This window comes from Eumetopias jubatus, unplaced genomic scaffold (genome assembly GCF_037043125.1).
Source record: "Eumetopias jubatus isolate StellerSeaLion01/CBP00866 unplaced genomic scaffold, mEumJub1_p1.0 scaffold_11, whole genome shotgun sequence".
NCBI classification, from domain to species: Eukaryota; Metazoa; Chordata; class Mammalia; order Carnivora; family Otariidae; genus Eumetopias; species Eumetopias jubatus.
The window spans coordinates 41,154,342-41,171,229 of record NW_028274817.1 but is presented as its reverse complement, the minus strand read 5'-3'; the positions used below and the strand labels follow the sequence as shown (position 1 = coordinate 41,171,229).

At 40.6% G+C, this 16,888-nt stretch overlaps 2 protein-coding genes across 2 annotated transcripts in view; one reads left to right on the top strand and one right to left on the bottom strand.

The window, feature by feature from the left end:
- Nucleotides 1-16,888, top strand: part of IL1RAPL2 (interleukin 1 receptor accessory protein like 2) — a 629,876-nt gene that overhangs the window by 16,735 nt on the left and 596,253 nt on the right. The gene's annotated exons all lie outside the window — the stretch shown is intronic.
- On the bottom strand, nucleotides 7,198-8,035 carry TEX13A (testis expressed 13A). Its single transcript, XM_028096492.2, has 2 exons — nucleotides 7,577-8,035; nucleotides 7,198-7,470 (listed from the first exon to the last, which is right to left on the bottom strand). Exons 1-2 carry the CDS (start codon nucleotides 8,033-8,035, stop codon nucleotides 7,198-7,200), a joined length of 732 nt encoding a protein of 243 aa, XP_027952293.2.

Below are 16,888 nucleotides of genomic sequence, written 5' to 3'. Positions count from 1 at the left end.
TAGTCCTCAGTAGCTCTGTAAGGTAGGTCATATTATTGAAGATGTTAAAACTGGTACTCACAGAGGTTAAAGAACTTGCCCAGTGATACATGGCTACTAAATCGTGGAGTTGAGACTTGGACCCAAGTCTATGTAGCTCACGCACATAATCATTTTTTTTTACTGTATTTTCTTTTATTACCTACTTTTACTGTTCTTCATAGGTATTTGTATATTACAACAAATGAGATATGCTTAATTCTTGCCTGTATAAAGTTCTGTGATTCTGCTTTCAGTTTCTGCAGTGTAAAATATCATCTGGTGATGAAAATGAGATTCTATTGATTAAAGATGGACAAGAGAGGACAGTGAAATAGAGATTCTTAGTTCATAAGTGAGGATCAAGTTAAAGATTTCCAGAGATAGGGTGCCTGGGTGGCTCAGTTGGTTAAGTGACTGCCTTCGGCTCAGGTCATGATCCTGGAGTCCTGGGATTGAGTCCCACATTGGGCTCCCTGCTCAGCAGGGAGTCTGCTTCTCCCTCTGACCCTCTTCCCTCTCGTGCTCTCTGTCTCTCATTCTCTCTCTCTCAAATAAAATCTTTAAAAAAATAAAAAATAAAGATTTCCAGAGATAAAACCAGATTACTTGTCTTACAGAGTTTGAAACCCTTTGTGATCATTTATCAGTTTCCAAACATTATGTAGACATGCTTAAAAGTTGTTATTTCCCAAAAAATAAAAGATGGAGGAACCTTGCTGGATGCAAATTCTTAGCTGACTTTCTTTCATCTGTTTACTCTGATTCCCAAATTTCCAAGATAGAAGATTCATGATGAATCAGTTAGAGAAGCATATACATCAGTATATGACAAAGTGCTAGAATGAATATAATGAGGTATTATGAATGCAGGGTTATGTTTTTCAAGAACATATTGCATGAAACCACTTCTTTCCATTTATCTTGAAGGTAAAATATTTCATACTGGTAGAAAAGTGAGAGAATATTCCTTCCTAACTACAGTTTTAGTTTGCTTTTTAATAAAAGGGATACTTTTTAGCTGATATCATTTCAGGTCTTAGGTATCTATTAGTCACCAAACAAATATTTATTGAGGATCTACTCTGTGAAAGGTACTGAAAAAGGCAGAAGTGAATGACAGGCCTCCTGCCTTCTAACAAATTAAAACAGGAATTAGACATGTATACAAATTACAATCAAACAAGTAAAACTCAAATAAAAGACAGGATTCCATGTGGTTCAGCATATAATTGTATCCTAAGAAACAGTATAGCAACTAAACAATTTAAAAAGTTTGAATATTGGGCGCCTGGGTGGCTCAGTTGGTTAAGCAACTGCCTTCAGCTCAGGTCATGATCCTGGAGTCCCGGGATCGAGTCCCACGTCAGGCTCCCTGCTCTGCGGGGAGTCTGCTTCTCCCTCTGACCCTCTTCCCTCTCGTGCTCTCTATCTCTCATTCTCTCTCTCTCAAATAAATAATAAAATAAAATCTTTAAAAAAAAAAGTTTGAATATTTAAGGATTTACTATAGTCCTTTGAAAAACATCAAGGGGAAGCCAATTTGTAATGCCCAGCAACATCTAAGGTCAGCTTTTCATATTACTTTCATGTTCAATATCTCTTACACACTACAGCATCCCAGAAAACTCTAATCACTCCTCATTCTCAACTAAAAATTTCACTCTGGAATATATCCCCTGTAAGTTTTTCCCCTTTTTTCCATTTTCATCCTCTATCACTTGTTTTCTTCTTTGTAAGAAGCTCTTGCTTCCCTTTCCAATGTTATTTAATTGAACTAGCATTGTTCCTGGCAATTTTTCAGCTCTTTCTGCCTATTACAACTGTTCTGCACAGTAAAAGCTCAGGAACTGATTTGGCATACTAAGAATCTCCACAGAAGTTGCTGGATTTGGAGAGACCCGTACATCCAAAAAGATGATTATCCTTAGAGGGCAGGGAGAAGGGGAAAGCTGCCAACAGTAACTTGATGTTTTTTATTCCATCACACATGAGAGAAAGTGAAGTGCTATAAGAAAGATAGAGATAAAATAGTAGCAGAGAGTAAGGACTTATAAAATCAGGGGTGTTTGAGATTTTTTTAAAGATTTTTATTTATTTATTAGAGAGAGAGAGAGAGAGCGCACACAAGCAGGGGTAGTGGCAGGCAGAGGGAGAGGGAGAAACAGGTTCTCCACGGAGCGGGGAGCCCGACGTGGGGCTTGACCCCAGGCCCCTGGGATCATGACCTGAGCCCAAGGCAGATGCTTAATGGACTGAGCCACCTAGGCGCCCCTGAGATAGTTCTTGAGGATCTGAACAGGTGGTGATAGTGGAGGCCTTCCCAGGCAGATGGAATGGTGTTCAAGGGCAAGGAGGCAGTAAAACATGGGCTATGCACAGGGAAAAACAGGGAGGTCCATTTGGTTGGAATCTGAGCTTATCAAGCCTTTTTACTGAATGTGAAACTAACAATAACTAGATATATTTCTGGAGCATGAGACTTTAAGAGACTAAGACACTGACCAATTCTTAGAAAACCAGTTAAAAAACACAACTAACAAGTACCTTAACTTGTAGTCACATAACAGTGTAGGTTTTTAGCAGATGCTGTTTCCATGGAGAAAGTGTATGTTTAAAGGGGGTAAATTCCCTTCTCTGACTCCCCTTATTAACAAAAAGAGATGCTGCTGACCTCAGCATTGTCACTCAGCACGTGCACTCCAACTTGTTTTCTCAGGGATGGGGATGAATTCACATGGAGCCATCCCCTTTCTTTCACCACTGTGAAGAGTGATCCACTTTGGCAAGAGAGCTGCTTAAAGTTTAGTGGGTACAGTCTGGATCTATGGCTATGAAACAGAAAAGCTAAATAGGAGGGTGAGTTGGAATTCCATATCACCTTGACCTCATTAACACAAGACCCAGGTTAACACTAATCTATATCTTCTTATTTTGAGACCAGAACATACTCTTCACCACTAAGGCAATATACATTTATCTAGGTGGAGAGAGGTCATATACGTTTTGTTATTTTTCAGCCCCATTATTCTGCCCTTTACCAGGCCTTCCTTCAACTCCCCATAAAGGAGAGTGGTTTGGCCATGTTTCATATTTACATTCATTTCTTTTACTCTCAGGTGAAATCCCTCTCTGTACCGCTCCCTCCCTCTCGCCCCCCCCTCTTTTTTACCTGGGTCTAAAGCTTACCCATAGACTACCCCCTCCCACACTTTACACACGCATAGAGCAGAGCAGGATTTCCATACATGTTGGTTGCTGACTCACTGGCTGGAACCCTCTGATCACTAGGCTCTGGAGGTTTTTAATTTGGTCACAAAAACTCTTTTTTCCCCTGATATGTTAAGTTTTGCCAATAGAAACAAATAGATAAGCAGGAAGGCAGTTATTATGACAGTGCAAAGAATGATGCTGGAAACACCACCATTTAGAGCAGGGTGCAAAGTCACAGAAAATTCTGATTTTTAAGGCATTTAGGGAAGTTTCCTATTAGGTAATATCTTTGTACAAATGCTCCAGCAAACTCTTGACTTTGATCCTGCTTGATATAAAGCAAAGATGAAAAAGCATTGTTGTTTCTAAATAAAATATGGCTTGAGTTATTTTTACTTTCCATTATTTTAGAGAAAGGTGAAGCCAAGTTTGACTTCCCAGAGTGTGGATAGGTCATTAGAAAGAGTAGAAAGAGGGAGGTCAGAGGTAACTTCCCTGGTCATTCCCTTTCACTACTTTGCCTGCTATTACCTCAAATGCAAGCCCAGAGAGCATCATTATCATTTTTACAGAGGTAAAAAATCACAGTTTTTGACCAAGACATTGGCCCCTGTGAAATTTTCATTCCCTTCCCTTGCCCATTAGAGCTGGGTCTGTCTTCCAGCACCATCATTTTTAAAGCTGTCTTACTCTTTAGCTGCCCATCTCACTAAGCATGCTAGCCCGAAGGCTCAAAGGCCAAGTCAGATTACGTCTGTTGGGTTTGTCGAGGATATTTAGTGATAAAAATGGAATTTATTTTAATTTATTAAATTCTTTCCTCTGGACATAGAGAGAAAAAACTAAAATGGCTATTAACACACGAAATAATGGAAATGTCAATATTTTTCCTAAATCCTGCCAAACAGAAACCCTAAATCCAAACAAACTGACTGAATCTTTTCTTGAAAAAAATAAATTATGAAAACAAGTTGTAACACCAGAGATTTGTGTCTGGTACTCCTCTTAGAACTACTCGCCTTCCTTTCCAGGGGCCCTGCTAGGCTCCCCCATTGCCCTCCCCTTTGGTTTTCTTTCATTTGGGTCCTATCCTAATTGGATCCTCTGTGCAGCTTAATGATACTTTCCTCCCCCACCCCACTCCTCACCTCCCCCTGAATTCCTAAATATGCCACTGCCCAGTAGCCCCCACCCCCATCCAGACCTTCTGTTCTCATTGTTGGGTGCCTTGTCTAAGGGACACATGGGGGAACCCTCTTCATTTTCCATCTTTCTGTCACATAGATCAGTGTCTGCTCTCCTCTTCTCCTGTCCCAAAGGAAGAGGTGACCTTTCCAAACCCATTCAAGTCAGCAAATTCACATCCTTTTATTTTTTTGTCTATCTGTGAACATTTATTTTATTTTTGCAACACAGAAATCTATAAAATAGAAGCCTCTATCCTACTGCCCCACACTACTCCATTTTTTGAAAAGAAAAAGTTTTTCCAGACTTTCCTATGCTTTTCCAAACACCAATCTATAACATAAGGCACACATAAATCTATAATATACATATACGTATGTACACTTAGAGAATTGGGGGTTTTGTTTTATACAAACGTATTTTTTTTTCATTGAACAGTACAATGGACATGCCTCCAAAACAGTATACAGGGTCTATTCCATTTTTTCACATATTTTCTGTGCTTTCAAGCTTACTTCAGCTGTCTCCTCCATGGTTCAAGTTCTCCCATATTCAAAGAACCTTGTTATCTCTCAGCCATCTATCCTACCCCACTCCTACCCTTCACAGCCAGGAGTCCTTGAAAAGCCTCCCTCACTGACTGCACTTCTTTGCTTCCCACTTAGCCCCTGGTCCTTGCAGTTTGGTTTCTGCCCCTCCCCTACCCATATCTGCTCAAAAATCACTTTTTCTCCTCCTTAGGGCCTCCCCTACAGCCCTGGGCACTGCTGAGCATGCTCTCCTTATAATTCTCTTCCCCCTGTTCTGACTACTCCTAAGGACCTTACTGCTTCCGTGGTTCCCAACCAGGGGTGATTTTGCCCTCCAGTGGACACGTTATAGTATCTGGAGACATTTTCAGTTGTCACAGTGGAAGAGTAGGTGCTACTGCCATCTAGTGTGTAGAGGCTAGGGATTCTGCCAGACATCCTAAATGCACAGGATGGTCCCCTGAAACACTTAAGTATCCAGCCCCAAGTATCTGTACCAAGAGTACTGAAGTTGTAAAACCCTGCCCTAGAGGAATTTAAGCAAGTCCAAGGATATTTCTGACAAGTATAGGCCCTTTAATAATCACCTAGGGATCTGGTCCCAAATCTTGAAAATAATTATCTGTATCTCTTCCCAAATGAAACACCTCAAAGTCACGTCCAGATGCTGCAGAGATGTCCCAAGCCCATGACAGCTTCAGTTTCTAGGTCCACAGTCCCCAGGTAATGTCCAAGTCTCCTCCAGTCGTCTCAGTCTGGTCCAGGTGTGAAACCTCACCATCTTTCCATCTGTGGGCTAAACCATACATTTAGCTTCCCTCAACACCATTCACAGTCATGAGAAAGGAGACACAGACCATCCTCTCCCCTCCCCCTTTCCCAACTTATCCCCTCCCCCTAGAAATTGATTTCCCTTTGGGATATGTTCTATTCCACATTTCTGAATTCACTGAGGGATTTGTAGCCAGATTCCCCTCCCAGTATTATTCTGGTGGTGGTTTGGGAGAGAGAATCCCTCAGGATGGCACCACACTGGTCCGTGGTCTAAACCAGTAAACGCTCTGGGCACTATCAGTTGCTGACTCGACCTCTTAGGCAGTGGCAGGAGTTTCCAGTTCTGCCACTGGGGATTGGGGAGGGCTCTTCTGTTGTGGAGCTAGACAGCCATAGCAGTCCTTGTCTGCAACTGGTGCTGGTGTCCCCTGTTTGTAGACCTAAAGGATTTTCTTAGGGATGGCAAATCTCTGCTGTGTTGTAAGCCCAAGGTTAACTATAGGCCTGTTTAGATCATTTCTCACAATATAACTTGATCAGAACATGAAAAAGATTCCCGTCCAGTTCATTCCTGGAGACTCTTGGGATGCAGGAATCCTCACTATACCCATAACTCTCTGATACTCCTCCCCAGCCAGTTCCGACATTTTCTTTGACAGTCTATGGTTTGCAACTGCTCTTCTGGGGCCAATTTCTGACTTGGAAATAATCTGGTTGCCCAGAACAGGAGCCCACTCAAGTTAGCTTAAAGAAAAGGGGATCTGTGTAGAATGTATTTTCATGCAGCACAATCGCAGGAAGTGGAAAAGTGGTCATACCACCACTCTCTCCATCTCTGGGGTTGCAGGATCAACTCCTGTGCTGTTTCTCTGTGCTTGTCTGCTCCCTGGGACCTCATTCCGACATCCTCTAAAAGACACCTGGCTTCTATAAAGCACACAGTTCTGCTCCCTGACAGCCAGGACCAGGCCTGACTGTGGCCTCGGTATTCATGACTCTGACCAGGGCCCCAACTCCAAATGACCCATTGTTTCCTTACCCAACACCACCCTGACTATGGAATCTGCTTCTCTGTTCAGACTCTCTAGCGTGAGAAATCTGCTTCTCTGTTCAGACTCTCTCAGTTATGGGTCAGATGTCCACTCCTGCTCCAACCATATACAGCCTAGGTGGGGAGAGGGGTGGGTTGCCATATATATGGCTGCTCGGGTCCACCAGATACTAGGGTTGGGGAGGGAGACACATACTAAGAAACTGTGGTGCTTCTGGGGTGTGGAATGCTAATGCTCTGGAACACAAAAGGGGTCATCAAAATAAGTCTCTGTCTCTCTATATTTTACCCTCCAACTACCCAATCTACACCCTCCCGAGCCACCACCCCATACCCCACCTCCCAGCCTACTTTTCCACCTTTCTTGCAACCCCCTTGCCCTATTTGCCCACCCTCCCTTTCCCCCCACTCTTCCCCAACCCTTCCCTACCTCTCCCCTTCCCTCTGCCCACCAGAGGTGTAATTTTTCTGCTCCTCAGCTCCAGGAAGGTGGACAGGGCCTCTACCCAGCTTCTTGGTGGCCTCTGCCCCTTCTGCATCCTTTTGTCTTCTTCTTCTTCCTGTGGTACCAGCAGCAGAAGTAGCAGCAGCCCCTGCCTCCTCCTCCTCTTCATGTGCTCCTTCTGTTCCAGCCCCACTGCCAGTGGCCAGGCCTGGCTCTTCTGGGATCTGGGTCCGCTTCCGCGGAGACTCCAGTTCCTGGAGAGAAGTGGGCAGGATTAAGACCTATTCTGGGGGCAGCGAGGGTGTGGGGCAGGGAAATGGGGCCAGGAGATGGGGCAGGGACCAATCAAGGTAATCTTACAGCCCGGAGGAGCCTCCACCTCAGGAGGTCGCTTTCCTTTCGCATCTCTGCCATGTTTGCTTGTGTCTGTCGCAGCTGAAAGACTGACTCCTTGCGCTCCATCTCCTGCTGTGCTGTGAGCTCCTTTAGGTGTGAGGCCAAGGCCTCTGCAGCGGACTTATGCAGTTTGGTGAAGTCCTGCAGCCAATGCACCCTGTGCCCATGTAACTGGCTCTGCCTGCGGGCAAAGCGCATGCCCAGGGCCAGGCTGCTCCAGGCACAGGCGTCTTTGGCCTGGCTGGGCACTGCGCTGTCCTCCAGGATGTCCCTGAGCTTGTTCTCCACCTCCTCCCAGGACAGGGATATATTCTCAAGATAGAACTCAGGGCCTTTCGTGTGCCCGGCCATCTTCTCATTGATGAAGGCCACCACATTGTTGTGCTGGAACCCAGCACTGCGGTCCTCCGGATTCAAGGCCATAATGGCTGAGGGCCTTAGGGGCTTGGCTGGTTCTGTGGGATAAATCAACCAGTTTCTCTTTCCTCTCCCCTTTAGCCGTCCCCACTCAGTCTCTTCCCATGCAATCGGCCTGCCCCGCCCTGCCCCACCCCTCCTCACCCTCCTCAGACCCTCATAAAGACCCCCTCACCGAGTGGCTTGCCCCGCCATAGTACACGTCGGCCTCGCTTCTCTAGGTGGCGTTAGAGAAGAAGCAGACCTACCTTTCTCGCCTACCGTACCAAAAGAGAAAGCGCACCTCTCTCCTTTTAGGGGCTCCGAGGAAAGGAAATCGCAAGGCCAACCCTCGAGGCTTTTATCCTGGGACTGTTCCAACTTCCAGAGACAGTGGGGGTGGGAGGGAATGTGTAAGGAAGGTTCCTCCTAGACTCCGGGACATAAGAGAACCCGCTACATTGTTAAAAGTTGTTGAAGGCAGGAAAACAACAGGAGTGGTCAGAAGACAGAACTTAGAATATATCAAGAACAAAAAGTTTCATCCCCCACTCTCCACCCCCACCATAATGGTTTGTTCCACATCATGGGCCCCGACCTTCCCGGAGGTGGAATGTTCTAGAACAGGAAAAAGCCCCCCCCCCCCCCCGCCCCCCGCAGGAAAATTCTGTATCTCCTATTTCAGACGCTCCTGAACTGGAATATGAAGGTCAGCAAATTTTTTATGTAAAGGGCCAGGTAGTAATCATTTGAGGCTTTGTAGGCCAAAGATCTCTGTACCAACTACTTGTAGCCTAAAAGCAGTCATAAAAAATACTTGAAGAAATAAGCATGGCTATATTCCAGTAAAACTATGTATAAAAATAGGCAGCTGGGAGGATTTGGCCTGTAGTTTGCCAACTCCGGGTCTAGACTCATATTTCCTGCATATCCCAAAGATATCCAAAGTCCAAATGTTCACCCTGTCCACCTAGAGATGATTCTCCCCCTATATTCCTATGTTCAGTATGGAAACCTCAAAATCGTCAAAACCACTTGCCTTTAATAACATAGCTAATTGGTCCCCAAGTCTTGTTGCTACTGCCTCAGAAACTTCTATTGACATCCATTCCCGTTTAGAGAATGCCCGCATTGCCTCCTAAATAATCTCCCTAAATTTAATCTCTTTCTAACTCCTAATCTTTCCTAGTATCGTGCTACTTTCAAGCTTAAAAATATTTGATGGCTTCCTGTGACACATTCCTTGGCCTAATATTAGAATCTCACTTTAGTCTACCTTTCTAATTTAACTCTCTTCATTCTCTTTTCTGTGCCATCATTTATGCACTGAAGGGACTGGCCATGCAGAGATACATTCATTTTGGGTTTTAATTTATTTTTTATTTGAAAAAAATCAGAAATTCATTATTATATGGGAATTATGTTTTGTTCTATGAACTACATTGAAATAGATAACATTTCTTCTCTAAGGGTCTTGTGTCAGAGAGAAAAGAATAATGTATCAGGCATCAAAATATTACTTAAGAATGTGGTTAAATCCCAGAGTTTTAAATCCCACTGTTTTAGCTCTCTTTTTATTATTTTATTTTATTTTATTTTTTGAGACTAATAAACTTTATAAAGTAAAGGTCCTCAGAGAGTAATTTCCAAAGTTTGACATTTGGATGATTTCTGTTTCTGGCACATACAGAAAAGAGGCTCAATTTATCCTCCCAAGTGGGGAAAAAATAAATAAAAGAAAATATTTAACCAACAGTTCAGAGGACATTGGCCATCAGAGAGTGAATGACAATGGTCTCTGAGAAATGGGAAACAAATTGAGCTCTACCGTTCTCTCAGCTTAGTGCCTACTGATAGTTTCTATGGAATGACACAGGAATGTGGAACACAGGAGATTACATAGGTTGAAGAGATGGATATTATTGAGTCCAGAGAAACCACAGCAACAAGAATTTACAGACAAAGTAACCAAGAACAGAGAACTGTAGAGAGCAAGAATTCCACAGGAATGCATGACCAATAATATAGAGAATAATGAACAAACTAATCCAATTTCAATATCCCTCTTCAAATATCTCTTTTTAAAATGTTATTTTTTTTCCATTTCAGTTTGTGTATTTTAAATTATTAGTCTTAAATGGAAAGGGTTCATGTTTTGGCTTGTTCAACAGTGACTTCTGTAGAAAGATCATTCAGAAGATAACATAGAAATTGGAATGGCAAGGAGAGAGCAGAGATACTGGAGTCAGGGAGACCCATTAGGGGGATGTCACAGTAATTCAATATGTAAACTAAGGCAGTGGATGTCAGAATGGAGAGAAGAGTGTAGAGAGCTCTTTGGTTGATAGAATTCATAGGAATGTTAGGGACAGGGATGAGAAAATTAGGGCAATTCCCAGATTTCTGATACAGGGAACTAAATAGATAGTGATGCTGTAGACTTAAATGGAGAATGAAAGAGAAGCTGTTTGGGAGGGAGTTCACCTGTACACATATTGATATTGAGATAGCTGTGGGACATCCTAGTAGAGATACCCCACAGGCAGTTAGATATGAGTCTAGTACTAAGGAAAGGCATCAGGGCTGGAGATACAGTATCGAAAAATGGAAGTTGGGTTCCAAGTAGTGGTTGAAATAATTGAGGGGGAAGATACAGAGCAAGAACAGGGTGCTGAGGACAGTTCACTTCTTACCACTCTCCACTCTCAGTGATGGTTTTATAGCAGCTGACCTGCTTACTCCTTGGCCACCTCTGCTTCTGGCCTCAGAACATTTTTTTTACCCTTTTTTATTCTTTCCATAACACTGTAAACATGGACTTCAGCTTGTGATCACTTGTATCTGTATGCTACTGTTCTTCCATTTCTGCTTATAAATACTTTTGGAAGATTAAAATAAGTCATTTTTTTAAGTTTTTACTTAAATTCCAGTTAGTGAACATACAGTGTAATATTAGTTTCAGGTGTACAATAGAGTGATTCAACACTTCCATATATCACCCAGTGCTCATCACAACTGCACTCCTTAATCTCCATCACCTATTTCACCTGTCCCCCAAACTGCCTCTTCTCTGGTAACCATCAGTTTGTTCTCTATAGTTAAGAGTCTATTTCTTGGTTTGTCTCTCTCTCTTCCCCACCCCATGATTGTTTGTTTTGTTTCTTAAATTCCACATATGAGTGAAATTATAAGGTATTTGTCTTTCTCTGACTGACTTACTTCGCTTAGCTAATACTTTCTAGCTCTATCCATGGTGCTGCAAATGGCAAGATTTCATTCTTTTTTATGGCTGAGTAATATTTGATTGTGTGTGTGTGTGTGTGTGTGTGTGTGTGTGTGTGTGTGTGTGTGTATCACATTATTTACCCATTCATCAGTCTGTGGACATTTGGGTTATTTCCATAATTTGGCTATTGTAGATAATGCTGCTATAAACATCAGGGTGCTTGTATCCCTTTGAATTAGTATTTTTGAATTCTTTGGGTAAATAACTAGTAGTACAATTGCTAGAGCATAGGGTAGTTCTATTTTTAAATATAAGTAGTTCTATTTAGGTAGTTCTATTATAAATTTAAATAGAGGAGGAACCTCCATACTGTTTTCCAGACTGGCTGCACCAATTTGCATTCCCACCAGTAGTGCTAGAGGGTTCCTTTTTCTCCACATCCTTTTGTTTCTTGTGTTGTTGATTTCAGCCATTCTGATAGGTGTGAGATGGTATCTCATTGTAGTTTTGATTTGCAGTTCCCTGATGATCAGTGATGTCTACTGCTCATTTTTTAAATTGGATTACTCATTTTTTGGGTGTTGAGTTTGATAAGTTCTTTATAGAATTTGGATACTAATCCTTTCTCAGATATGTCATTCGCAAATATCTTCTCCCATTCCAAATGTTGTCTTTTAGTTTTGTTGGTTGTTTCCTTTGCTGTGCGGAAGATTTTTATTTCGATGCAGCCTCAATAGTTCAATTTTTGCTTTTGTTTCCCTTGCCTCAGGAGACATATGTAGAAAGAAATTGGTATGGCCAATGTCAAAGTGGTTATTGCCTGTGTTCTACTCTAGGATTTTAATGGTTTCCTGTTTCACATTTAGTCTTTAATCCTTTTTGAATTTATTTTTACATCTGGTGTAAGGAAGTGGTCCAGTTTCATTCTTTTGCATGTTTCTGTCCAGTTTTCCCAACACCATTTGTGGAAGAGACTCTCTTTTTCCAACTGAATGTTCTTGACTGCTTTGTTGAGGATTGACTGTATAGTTGTGGGTTCATTTCTGGGTTTTCTCTTCTGTTCTATTGATCTATGTGTCTATTTTGTGCCAGTACCATACTGTTTTCATCAATACAGCTTTGTAACATAACTTGAAGCCTGGGATTGCAATCCTCCAGCTTTGCTTTTCTTTTTCAAGGTCGCCTTGGCTATTCAGGGTCTTCTGTGGTTCCATACAAATTTTAGGATTGTTCTAGCTCTGTGAAAAATGCTGATGGTATTTTGACAGTGATTGTAGATTGCTTTGGGTAGTATAGACATTTTAACAATGTTCGTTCTCCAATCCATGAGCATGGAATGTCTTTCCATTTCATTGTGTCATCTCCAATTTCTTTCATCAGCGTTTTATAGTTTTTAGAGTACCAGTCTTTCACCTCTTTGGTTAAGTTTATTCTTAGGTATCTTGTGGTTTTTGGTGCAATTGTAAATAGGATTGATTCCTTAATTTCTCTTTCTGCTGCTTCATTATTGGTCTATAGAGGTGCAACCAATTTCTGTATGTTGATTTTATATCCTGTAACTTTACTGAATTGCATCAGTTCTAGCAAATTTTTGTAAGAGTCTTTCAGGTTTTCATATAGAGTATCATGCCATCTGCAAATGGTGAAAGTTTGACTTCTTCCTTGCTGATTTGGGTGTGTTTTATTTCTTTTTGTTGTCTGACCACTGTGACTAGGACTTGCAGTACTATGTTAAATAACAGTGGTGAGAGTGGACATTCCTGTCCTGTGCCTGACCTTAGTGGAAAAGCTCTCAGTTTTTTTTTTTTCCCCATTGAGGATATTAGCTGTGGCTTTTTCATGTATGGCCTTTATTTTGTTGAGGTTTGTTTCTTCTAAACCTACTTTGTTGAGAGTTTTTATCATGAATGGATGTTGTAGTTTGTCAAATGCTTTTTCTGCATCTTTTGAGAGGATCATGTGGTTCTTATCTTTCTTTTATTAGTGTAGTGTATCAGATTGATTTGCAAATATTGATCCACCCTTGCAGCCCAGGAATAAATCCCACTTGATTGTGGTGAATGCTTCTCTTAATGTAGTTTGGATTTGGTTTGCTAGTATTTTATTAAGAATTTTTGCATCCATGTTCATCAGAGATATTGGCCTGTAGTTCTCTTTTTTAGTGGAGTCTGTCTGGTTTAGGTATCAGGGTAATGCTGGCCTCATAGAATGAATTTGTATGTTTTTCTTCCTTTTCTATTTTTTTTGGAATAGTTTGAGAAGTATAGGTATTAACTCTTCTTGAAATGTTTGGTAGAATTCTCCGATGAAGCCACCTGGCCCTGGACTTCCATTTGTTGGGAGATTTTTTTATGACTGATTCAATTTCTTTGCTGTTTATCAGTCTGTTCAAGTTTTCTATTTCTCCCTGTTTCAGTTTTGGTAGTTTATATGTTTCTAGGAATTTATCCATTTCTTCCAGGTTGTTCAATTTGTTGGCATATAGTTTTTCATAATATTCTGTTATAATTGTGTTCTGTGGTGTCAGTTATTATTTCTCCTTTCTCATTTGTAAGTTTATTTGTTTGGGTCTTTTTTCTTTTTTATAAGTCTGGCTACAGGTTTATCAATTTTATTGATTTTTTTTCACAGGACCAGCTCCTGGTTTCACTGATCTGTTTTATTATTTTTTTTAGTTTTTATATCATTTATTTCTGTTTTATTATAATCTTTTTTATTTTAATTATATATTTTAATTTATTATTATTATTATTATTAATTATTATTTATATTATGCTCAATTAGCCAACATATAAGTATATCATCAGTTTTTGATGTAGTGTTCAACGATTCATTAGTTGCATATAACACCCAGTGCTCATCACCACACATATACTTCTTAATGCCCATCACCCAGTTAGACCATCTCCCCACCCCCTTCCCTTCTGTAACCCTCAGTTTGGTTCCTGGAGTCCAGGGTCTCTCATGGTTTGTCTCCCTCTCTGATTTCTTCCCATTCAGTTTTCCCTCCCTTCCCATGTGGTGCTCCATGCTATTTGTTATGTTCCACATATGAGTGAAACCATATGATAATTGTCTTTCTCTGCTTGACTTATTTCACTTAGCATATATATTTTTAAAATATATTATTTTAGGGGCGCCTGGGTGGCTCAGTTGGTTGGGTGACTGCCTTCAGCTCAGGTCATGATCCTGGAGTCCTGGGATTGAGTCCCACATCGGGCTCCCTGCTCAGTGGGGAGTCTGCTTCTCCCTCTGACCCTCCCCCCTCTCATGTGCTCTTTCTCTCATTCTCACTTTCTCAAATAAATAAATAAAACCTTAAAAAAACTCTAAAATATATTATTTTATTATAACTATTATTTATTATAATCGTTATTATTTCCTTCCTTCTGGCTTTAGGCTTCATTTGTTCTTTTTCTAGCTCTTTAGGCTTAATGTTAGGGTGTATATTTGAGATTTTTCTTCTTCTTGATGTAGGTCTGTGTTGCTATAAACTTCCCTCTTAGGAATGCTTTTGCTGCATCCCCAATTTTTTGGACAATTGTGTTTTCATTTCATTTCTTTCCATGTATCTTTTTGTTTATTTCTTCTTCAGTTTCCTGTTTGACCCGTTAATTGTTTTTTTCAAAGATTTTATTTATTTATTTGAGAGAGTGTGTGTGTATGAGTGAGAGGGAGAGAGAATCAGAAGCAGACTCTGCACTGAGCACAGAGCTTAGTGTGGGGCCCAAGCCCACAAATACGAGATCATGACCTCAGCTGATACCAAGAGTCAGACACTTAACCAACTGAGCCACTCAGGCGCCCCTGACCCATTCATTGTTTAGTAGCATGTTGTTTAGCCTCCATTTATTTTTGGTCTTTCCAAATTTTTCTTGTGGTTGACTTCAAATTTCATAGTGTTATGGTCAGAAGAGAAGCGTGGTATGATCTCAGTCTTTTTGTTTTTGTTGAGGCCTGATTGTGACCTAATATGCTATCTATTCTGGAGAAAGTCCTATGTGCACTTGAAAAGCATGTGTATTCTCCTCTTTTAGGATGGAATATTCTGAATATATCTGTTAAGTCCATCTGGTCCAGAATGTCACTCAGAGCCATTGTTCCCTTGTTGGTTTTCTGTTTAGATGATCTGTCCAGTGATGTAAGTGGGGTGTTAAAGACTCTATTATTGTATTAACAATTAGTTCCTTTTATGTTTGTTGTTAGTTGTTTTATATATTTGGGTCCTCCCATGTTGGGTGCATAAATATTTACAATAGTTAGATCTTCTTTATGGATTATCCCCTTTATTATGATATACTGTCCTTCTTCATCTATTGTTAAGTGTTTATTTTAAAGTCTAGTTTGTCCAATATAAGTTTTGCCCCTCTGGCTTTCTTTTGATGTCCATTTGTATGATAAATGTTTCTCCATCTCCTCAATTTCAATATTCAAATATCTTAAGGTCTAAAATGAGTCTTGTTTAGGCAGCATATAGATGGATCTTGGTTTTTTTTTATCCGTTATGACACCCTATGTCTTTTGATTGTAGCTTTTAATCTATTTATATTCAGAGTAATTATTGATAGATATGTATTTAGTGCCATTTTATTACTTGTTTTGTTGTTTCTGGACATTTTCTCTGTTCCTTTCTTGTTTTTGTCACTTTTGGTCTTACCTTTCCACTCAAAAAGTCCCCTTTAATATTTCTTGCAGGGGTGGTTTAGTGTTCACAAACCCCTTTAGTTTTTGTTTGTCTGGGAAACTCTATCTCTCCTTCTGAATGATAGCCTTTCTGGATAGAGTACTCTTGGCTACAGATTTTTCTCATTCAGCAATTTGAATATATCATGTCACTTTTTTCTTGTTCGCCACGTTTCTGTTGAGAAATCTCCAGCTAGCTTTATGGTTGTTCCCTTGTAAGTTAAGGATTTATTTTGTCTTGCTGCTTTTAAGAATTTTTCTTGATCACTATATTTCATAAATTTAATCCCAATATATCTTGATGTTGGCCTACTTTTGTTGATTTTGATGGGAGTTCTCTGTGCTCCTGAATGTGGATGTCTGTTTCCTTCCCCAGGCTCAGGAAGTTTTCAGCTATTATTTCCTCAAATAAATTTTCTGCCCCATTTTCTCTCCTTTTTCTGGGACTCCTATAATATGAATGTTACTATGTTTTATGGAGTCACTGATTTCCCTAAGTCTGTTCTCATGTTCCATAATTATTCTTTTTCTTTTTTGTTCAGCTTTCTTATTTTCCATTATTTTGTCTTCTATATCACTGATTTGTTCCTCTGCTTCGTCCATTCTACTGTTCATTGCATCAAGCCTATTTCCAATCTCAGTTATTGAATTCTTAACCTCTGACTGATTTCTTTAACTGTTTTATCTCTGTGGTAGTAGTCTCCCTGTTGTCTTCCACTCTTTTCTCAAGTCCAGCAAATATCCTTATAATTGTTGCTTCAAATTCTCCATTAGGCTTGTTACTTATATCTGTTTCACTTAAATCTCTGCTATGGCCTTATCTTGTTCTTTCATTTGGGATGAATTCCTCTGTCATGGCATTTTTGTCCAAGACTCTGCCTTCTTCTCTGTGTTAGAAAAGCCAGTTATGTTTCCTGCTCCTGAGAGTAATGGCGTTATGAAGAGCTCATGTAATGCCCAGGGTCTGGCAC